Source organism: Mus musculus, chromosome 7 (assembly GCF_000001635.26).
Source record: "Mus musculus strain C57BL/6J chromosome 7, GRCm38.p6 C57BL/6J".
In the NCBI taxonomy this organism is placed as follows: domain Eukaryota; kingdom Metazoa; phylum Chordata; class Mammalia; order Rodentia; family Muridae; genus Mus; species Mus musculus.
This window is the reverse complement of record NC_000073.6, coordinates 135,677,385-135,686,294: the sequence shown is the minus strand read 5'-3', so window position 1 is coordinate 135,686,294 and position 8,910 is coordinate 135,677,385. Positions and strand designations below refer to the sequence as shown.

Here is an 8,910-nt window from a genome sequence, read left to right as displayed (position 1 = left end):
TACAGGCTGGTAGTCAGAGATTTATTCTCGAATCCGGATGTTTTCAATCTTGCAGTTCACATGTCTCAAGAATTCAGCGACATACACTGGCATAATCAGAGCAAGATCAAACGATAAATGTGATCAAGGAATAATATATGAGAGTTGGAACCATAACACATACACATATTATAAAGATTGCACATAAATTAAACATGACTTGGTTACAAACAAAAATATATCAGTAAATATACATGAAAAACAAAAACCAACAACGTGGCCAAATGCTGAAACACAGGTATCAGGCTCATTTAAAAAGGTTTTAAAAACACATAAAACTACCTTGGAAAACACAGGTGTGCATTCCTCGTTCATCCAGCCCATGGAGAGAGAGTAAAGCAAGTCACACAGTGACCAAGAGACGCACCTGATCAGAACGCTCAGCTCTGATGACTGTTTGGCGTTGAGCACAACCGCATGCAACAGAGAACTAAGAAGGTTGTCGGTGTCATAAACACCGGAGCTTCTTTGAAGGAAGAAGAAAAGGACATGCCAGGTACACAGAGAAGATGCTGAGACCGCCCTCCTCCCCCTAGGAGACCCCTTGTACACAGAGGCTCTGTGTCTTACGGAGGCTGAATTTTGCTATGGCATTAGTCAAGAGACTAGAGGGATTGGCCCCTCCAAAGTACAAGTGCTGCCCCAACTGTGCCCACAGGAGCGTGGCTTCTGTTTTTCTCTGGAATGAGACAAGCTGTTTAGAAACAGGCAGGGTCTCTGCCTGCAGGAGAACCTGGGGCAGCCCCAAGGTGAGGAAAAACACTCATTAGAATACTTTTCTAGACATCCTGAAAAGATCTACCCTAAGGCATTTCTTGATACAAGAGATGCCTGGGATTCTAAGGACCAGTAACTAAGTTGGGGTGCCAAGGTGCGTGGCCGAACTTTGGCTTGGGACCCATGTGAGGTCACCTTAATTCTAGTGGGCTTACTGCCCTCTGTCCCGCTTCAGTTACAGCAAGGCGTTGAGCTTGGGTCTAAGATGGAGACAAATGAGACCACTGGCCAGGGAAAGCTCCTCCATCTTCCATCTTCTGCCTGTGCTCCAAGGCTGCTCAGAGAAGGGGAGCTCCCACAAAGCACAGGCAGCCAGCCCTGCCTGCAGCTGGTGGTGGTGGTGACAGTGGCCACTGTCTGCTTTCATCCTGCATGCTGAGTGCCAGCTTGTGCCTCTGGATGGGACACTCAGAGCTGCGGGGCTTGAGATAAGCGTGGTGACCCGTTCACCTGTATGAAGCAGTGACAGACCCTGGGGTTGTCCCTTGTACACGAACAAGAACAAACTGTGCAATAGGCGAGCATGATCAGTCCTCCATGGAGATAAGGCCTTTGTATTTTCATTTCTCTTTTAAAAAGTTTAAAAAAAAAGTTCCCAAACTGTGTTCAAAGCCTTCAATGAGTTAGACCAGATGTCTTTTTTTTTTTTTTTTTACATTGTGCTCATTTGCTAGGTATCTAAATGCCATAGGAAGATAATTTTTATTGAAGTCAATGTTTCTACATTCCTCCTCCTCCTCTCCCTCCTCCTAACCTACCCTCTCAGGCAGTGCGCCTGTCACTGCCACCTGAACTCAGAGGTCTCAGCAGCCTTTCCTCCAAAGGTAAGTTAGATTAGGATCTTCCCCCCCTCTCATTTTTAAAAATTAAACACCAAGAGGTGGGACATTTAAGAAAAAAACTGTACAAATCTAGATTTTTAAGAATTCCTTTCTTACAAACCATCTTAACTTTTTACAAAGAAAATCTGACATCCTGAAATGGCTATCAGCAAATTGACAGTGCAACAGTTTGTGGCCATTCTACCGTGTGTGTGTGTGTGTGTGTGTGTGTGTGTGTGTGTGTGTGTGTGTGTGTGTGTGCAGCTGTGGTTGAGTATCAGCAAATTGACAGTGCAACAGTTTGTGGCCATTCTACCGTGTGTGTGTGTGTGTGTGTGTGTGTGTGCAGCTGTGGTTGAGCCTGTAGGCCCAATTAGGGTCAGTACAGGCAGCTGTGTCAGTGGGCGGGCCGTTGGGAATGAGCTTGAGTGGATTCTGAGCCAGGCACACAGGCAGGCAGCAAGTGGTTCCAGGAACACAGCTCAGATGGCTAGTTTGGAGGGTACTGGAGGCCTGTGAGAATAGATGGCCTGGTATAACACATCTCTTTATCAAGCCTACAGTGGCACTACACAGCCTCTCATGAATGCCTTTTAAAACTCATAGGAAAGTCACCACCATCTACACCTTGTACATCTGAGACCTGGATTTGGGTTTCAAAACCCTCTGGGTGTTTGTTGTTTGTTGTGTTACAGAGTCTCACTGTAGCCCAAGCTGGCCTGGCCTGACCTGGACCAAATCCTTATGCCCCAGCCTCCCACGTGCTAGCAGTGCAGTGATGCACTGCCGTGTCTGCTTCCACTCTGATCTTTCAAATGCAAGGATGGACCACATGGCTGAGACCCAGGACTCTACCAAAGCCCCCATGCACACTGTTTGCCACATTCCGATGCCCTGGGTGCGACAGTTGGTGGGGAGAGTAAATGTGCTCTGACTCGGAGTCCTCTACTGGTTTCTCCACAGGGGGTTTCAGGGGTTAGTGTCTTCTCACAAACACATTTGACATGTTAAGAACTACATTTACAGATGCATGATGTGTGACACCATGTGACACCTGATGTGGGACACCACATAACATGAATCTAATAGAACTAAGATACTGACTGGTGTTAGCAGAAATATATATCTTTCCAGATAGTATTTGACCTTAACATGTTATTCCAATTTTTAAAAAGGGCATTTACAATTTAATAACCTTACAGCAGGTAGCCTTTAGAACATAACAAAATATATACAAAGGAATTAGGAAGGATATTAATATCCACTAGGAAATAAATTAACATGATCTCTTTTTTTTTTTTTACAAAATATACTGACCATTAAATTAAAAAATATTTTAAGGCAGGAATCTTCATTTGAAATTAGCATAATCAGAAAATATATCGATAAAATCTTGTACCACTTTGTAGCAGAATTCATATTGCTCCTGAAAAGAGAATGAGAGTATATTAGTAATATATTAATACTAAGCAGCTTCACACATACCTGATGCATGTAATCAGAAGATGAGCTAGAAGCCCAGTTGTCAGTCAGTCTGCTGATGCATCAAAGTCCGGGGCTCCCTCCCACACATCAGTTTCTGTTACACAGCGGGCCTTTTAGGCATGAGCCATGTTCTAAACCAAGCTGTTTGTCCATGCAGAAAACATCAATTTTTAGGTTCACACTAGTGTGTTTTCAGTATGGTCTTTGGAAAACAACTCTGCTTTTCATATTGACATTGGAAAATATTTTTTTTTTGTGTGTATGTGTGCAGGTACACATGTGTTAGCTTGCATGTGGAGGACAGAGGGTAACCTCAGGTGCCCTTCCTCAGGCACTGTCTGCTTGATTTTTGGAGACAGCATCTCTCACTTGGCCCAGAAATTGCCAAGTAGGTTAGGCTGGCTGCTTGTGAGCTCCAGGAAGCCTGTCTCTATTTCCCAGGTGAAGGATCACAAATACATGCCATTGGGCCCATTAGTGTGTGTGTGTGTGTGTGTGTGTGTGTGTGTGAGAGGGAGAGAGAGAGAGAGAGAGAGAGAGAGAGATGTTTGTTGCTCATCCTAGCCTGACTTCCTACTGTAGCCTAGGATGACCTCAAACTCTTGATCTTCCTGCCTCTACCTCCCAAGTATTGGGATTATAGGCATGTACCACCACACCTGAATGGAAACTATTTCTGAAGTGGAGAAAAGGAAACTACCAGGGTTCTAATACTGAAGAATAAAGCTCACACTGCCTAATTTATAACTGTTAATCAGATGAAAATCACATGCTTCCATATTAATATAGACACCATTAGGATTTACAAGACTAAAGGTCTTAGGTTCCCGTGAAGTCTTTCCATAGTCACAGCCACAGCCCACCTGTCCTTGCACATGCGTCAGGCCACCTGTCAAGAGTGTGTAGAGACAGCAGGTGGGAGAGAGGTCCTCATTAGGAGGCTCTGGGAAATGATGAACTCAGCCTTTAAGACTGCCCTTGCCCCTCCAACATGAAACGTTTTGGAATTCAGTGCAGACTCTCTCTCTCTAACCAGGAAGTGTGCTCTGACTAATGAAAGAGAAAATGTAGAGCTATTGGATGTTAGGAGACCCACCCCCACCCCCCAGACAAGACCCTTGAAGGAGCCTTGAGGTTGAGGGAGACCTTCCAAAGGCAAACAGGCCAAGCAAGTGCTATGGCGGAACACGGAAAGTAACAAGCATCCGGGCTTTGAACTTCAGGGCTGCTTTTGAACTCTGTCACCCCGTTTTTAAATGGAAATACAATCTGTGCACGAGCCCCCCCTCTTGAGTCTTGCTGGGAAGACTCCCCTTAAGACCAGGGGAGGGCTTTATTGTGAATGCCTGCAGCTGGGTCAGGTACTCTGGGACAAGAACCCTCCCAGCCTCCCCTTACACCAGGCGCTCCTTTTCATGAAACAGACATCAAACACATGAAACAATTCTTGACTCTTCTGGAACATCAGGCTGATCAGATTCTTACCAGGGTCTGCACCATGTGTGGTCTCTGAAGTCTTAAGCTCTTCACAGCTTGAAACACGTCTAGGAGTCCCTCGGCTTTCACTCGTTCCAAAATGTTACTGAGTGCTATGAATGTACCTGTCCGCCCTGCTCCCGCGCTGTGGAGGGAAGATGCTTAGTGAAGGCAAAGCAAGCAAGACACACACAGGGAGGAGGAGACCTGGGCATTTACTCCCCAACCCCGGGGGAGAACTGAAAGGCACCCATGTCTGCCTGCATCTTTGTGCGTGGTGCTGTGTATGTTCGTATGCCTGTACATGTACGTGTGTCTGAGTGCATGTAGAGGCCAGAGGTCTATGTATGTTGCCTTTCCTTATTGCTTTGCATTTTCCTTTTTGATAGGCTCTTTCACTGCACCTAGAGCTCACTGTCTTGGCTAGGCTGGTTGGTTACCAGGCCCCCAGGGACTAGTTTGTCTGTGCCTAACTTGCACCAAAGATTACAGACCTGCATTACTGCACCTGGCTTTTTATGTGGATAAAGACGATCATACAGCAAAATACTATGTTGACTGAGCCATCTCCCAACCCCCTTGACTGTAGCTTATAAGATCACTTATATACATAATGCAGCAAGATCCAGCAAGCAGAAAGCTGCTTCCTTTCCTACGGATATTAGAAACGGATGGGGACAACTTAGGTGCTTTGACATAGTGGCTATGAATAGTATGATTCCCTGACTGACCATCAGCTCAGCAGTACCTACAATGCATCAGATATGCAAGCTTTTCTTTTAGGTATAGGGAGAAGAGACCCTGGCCAGTGCCAAAGCCTGGATTTTGGGATATTGACACATCAAGGCTACAGTTGGGGATAGTATAGTAAGATGCTCTCTGCTAGGAATAGTGGATTCTCCTGAAGATGGCACTTGGCTTGATCTCAGCCTCACAGAAGAGGGCTGGGAGAGGCTAAAGGAGACACGAGACCAGCCTTTTCTAGTATCCTCTGGAGGGACACAGCTGTCCTTGGATCTCTCGGAATCTCTACGAATGGTTCTACTCTGAAGTTGAGGACCTATTGTTGTTGTTCATCCCCATGACTGCCACCTGGTGCCCCAGGCTTGCAGAACTCATCTTCTGCTTTGCAGAACAACAAGCCTGCTCAACTTTTTTCTAGTTCATTCTCAGGGACCTCGGGAAAGGCTTCTGGGACTGAAAACCAAGGTGTGAGCGCCACCTACTGGCCAGGCATGGACTACACTAGGTGGGCTATCCACACAGGGAGAGTGTCCATCTCTCTTGTTAAACAGAGGCCCCTTAGACACAAGGGATAGGATAGTGAATAAAAATAAAGGGTGTTCCAAGGTGGGAGTCAAATGTTCAGGAAATGAAACAGCCACAGCTCCGGCAGCTAGTGAGATTCACCCAAGAATAAAAGCATTCTAAACTGCTGCTCGCCAGGGCTTGGCAAGTGTGAACAGGACTGCCGAGGCAGGTAACATCATGTAGGGCAGGACCTGCAGATCCAGGGATGGAGGGAAACTGTACATCTGCCATACATTCACTCTTTCTCCACATGCTTCTTGCCATGAGCCTGGTTGTTGCCGTCTCCAGGGACACCAGGAACGTGTCCACCCTTGAGGCTGACTGGGTACATGAGTGTTGGATCGGGTTTACTTTAGAGATTTCAGACTGGGGTCTGGAAAGAAGGCTCAGTCGGTACAGCACTTGCTGTGCACGCATGAGGACTTGAGTTTCAAGTCCCAGATACTTCTTTTAAAAGCCGGGCATGGTAGTGAGTGCTCGTAATCCCAGGGACAGAACAGTGGAGACCAGGAGGATCCCTGGAGCTCCCTGGCCACCCAGCACAGCTCCATCCACAAAGACAGAACCCAGTGAATGGCTTACACCTGAGGAGTGACACATGAGCCTGACCTCTGACCTTTGTGGGTTACATTTATGTAATCTCATAATCACACACACAGAGATTCCAGGCTAGACCGGTTTTTGTGAGGTCCTTATATTCCATCCTGTGTTTTGGTTGTTCTGCATTGAATGTTTCCAAAGCCAGGAGAGAGGGTGGGCAATGTGGGGAGGGGCAGCCAGCGTCAGAGCTGCCCTTCACAGTGAACACAGCTAAGCCGATGTTTAGGAGCTTTGCCTGGGAGGTTTGTGTGACTTTAACAGGATATTGTCCCCTGTGTCTACTCTGGCTCCTCCTTGAATGTATGTACATTCTGCATCATGGGTAATGAAGTGACTCTTGTGCCCATCTGTGTGTGTGTGTGTGTGTGTGTGTGTGTGTGAAAGGGAAGATGACACGCAGTCTAGGTAAGCAATCCCCCAGAGGCGCTATTGAGCTCTCCCTAGCTGTAGAGTGGGTCTCCAGAAACCTCTGGCCCTCTGTTGCTGTGCCCCCAAGCCAGGGCCCCGTGGGGGAGGGGCGGCTCACCTGCAGTGCACGGTGATGGGGTGGTTGCCCGTCTGCTGCTGCTGCTTCTGCACTGCTGCAATCAGGTCAATCATGCCTTTGCCTTCAGCGGGGATGCCAACCTCAGGCCAGCCATGGAAATGGAATTGTCTCACCATGCGGACCTGCTCTTCCTGGCGGGCCAGGGGCTGCAGATGAAAGACGAGACTCCAAAGACTGCCCACATCCTGCCAGGAATCTGCTTGCCTTGCCCATGGGTCCTTCTGGGTCTTGAAGCCCCTCCTAGACAGTCCAGGGGCCTGGCCAGTGACTCTGCTTCCTTCTGGACCCCCATTCATTCTGGCTCAGCCCTTTTAGGACTCTTGGTGGCTTTATTCACAGCTAAGACTCACGTTGCTTGGGAAGTTAAGCTCTTAGTTCCCATCAGGGGCTATAGGTAAGCCCAGTGGTTCAGGCAATCCACTGCTGGCCCGGAGGGAACAAGTAGCAGCTTCCTGAAATGACTATCTTCAGCTCAGAATTGGTCAAGCTTATGAGCGCTTGTATCTCTTACTGAGCCAGAAGGCACAGATGTTGTGTGGTCAGAGGTCAAGGCCCAGTATGGACCGGGACAGTGAGAGGTTCTGGAAGGGGTCCAGGAGGCCTCTCTACCTTCCTTCAGATCTATTGTTTCTCCACCCCCAGCTAAGATCACTCTCCCCAGTGATTGCAAGAGCCAGGAAATTACCTCTTTGCTATCAATCTCATGCTCCAGCAGGAGGCATATGGCCACAGAAGCCAGAATTCATAGGATGCCTACCGCCAGATGCTCCAGTGGCCTCTCTCTCAGGGTTCCCTGGGACTTGGATGGGTGGTGACAAGTTCAGGGCCCACCTTGGTATATAAGTAAGTACATTCCAAGGGACGCTTCTGCGGGTTCACTAGAGTTTGGGGGATCCCAGTGATGGTACCTGTTTGAAGGTAACCAGAAAGTCTCGTACGCTGATTGCTTCAGACAGGGTGTCGCTCTTTATCTCTATAGTTATATCTCCATGAGTCACCGAGCCCTCCGTTGGCCAATACTGGTAGCATTTATCCTAGGAGGAAAAAGGGAAAATGTCTGGTTGTTGCCACTTAGGGTAAAGAGTTGATGTAGGGCGATTTCACATGCCCAGAAAATCTTATGTGAACGTGGATATAAATCCTATATCTGCTGACCATTGAGCAGAGAAGAGGCCTGGGAAGACCCTGATATTTGAAACGTTGATCCATGAGAGAAAGGAGGATTTAGTCAATGGATGGAACTGGAAGATGGCATCAAATCTCAGAATCACTATGCAAGGTTGACATAAATGCCTCAGCCTCTCCTAGAATCAGGCCAGTGAACAATCTCACTACCCTATATTGCAATCTTGTCTTTGAATATTCTTTTACTTTGAAGAACATTTTTTGAGTCTTACTAAAAAAAAAAAAAAGAAGGCATAAAAGACTGGGGTGTCCCTGAGGCAAAGGACAGAAATATCAGACTGCAATGATATTTCTTTGCTTCATCAATAGCTTCATCCAAAGAGTAAAATGGAGCCTGCTGACTACAGTAAGATGCTAGCCATATGAAAACAGCCCAGGATGAGTATCCACCATATGTAAAGAACTCTTAAAGCAACAAGAAGGAAACAAAGTGCTCAGTAGAAAAACAGGCGCTTTGTTGCTTGTTGGTTAATCTTGATTGACACATTGGTGGGATTTAGAATCGCTTCAGGGACACACCTAGACTGTTCTCAGGGTTTCCAGAGAGATTCAACTGACAGAGAAACATACTTTGACTACCTGGTGATACCATTCCTTGGGCTGGAGTCCTGGAGTGAATAAACAGGAGGAAACAAATCACATGTGCCCAGCTGTCTGCTTCTTGACTGT

General features: G+C 47.0%; 1 protein-coding gene across 5 annotated transcripts in view; it reads right to left on the bottom strand.

The window, feature by feature from the left end:
- Nucleotides 1–8,910, bottom strand: part of Ptpre (protein tyrosine phosphatase, receptor type, E) — a 148,471-nt gene continuing 139,561 nt past the window's right edge. For all 5 annotated transcript variants that reach the window (NM_011212.3, NM_001316678.1, NM_001316680.1 and 2 more), the window contains 4 exons: nucleotides 7,965–8,090; nucleotides 7,036–7,202; nucleotides 4,608–4,743; nucleotides 1–3,063 (listed from right to left, as the gene is read on the bottom strand). In NM_011212.3, the coding sequence (NP_035342.3) occupies nucleotides 2,989–3,063; nucleotides 4,608–4,743; nucleotides 7,036–7,202; nucleotides 7,965–8,090 (504 nt within the window). In that variant the 3' untranslated portion in view covers nucleotides 1–2,988. The remainder of the gene's footprint in view (nucleotides 3,064–4,607; nucleotides 4,744–7,035; nucleotides 7,203–7,964; nucleotides 8,091–8,910) is intronic.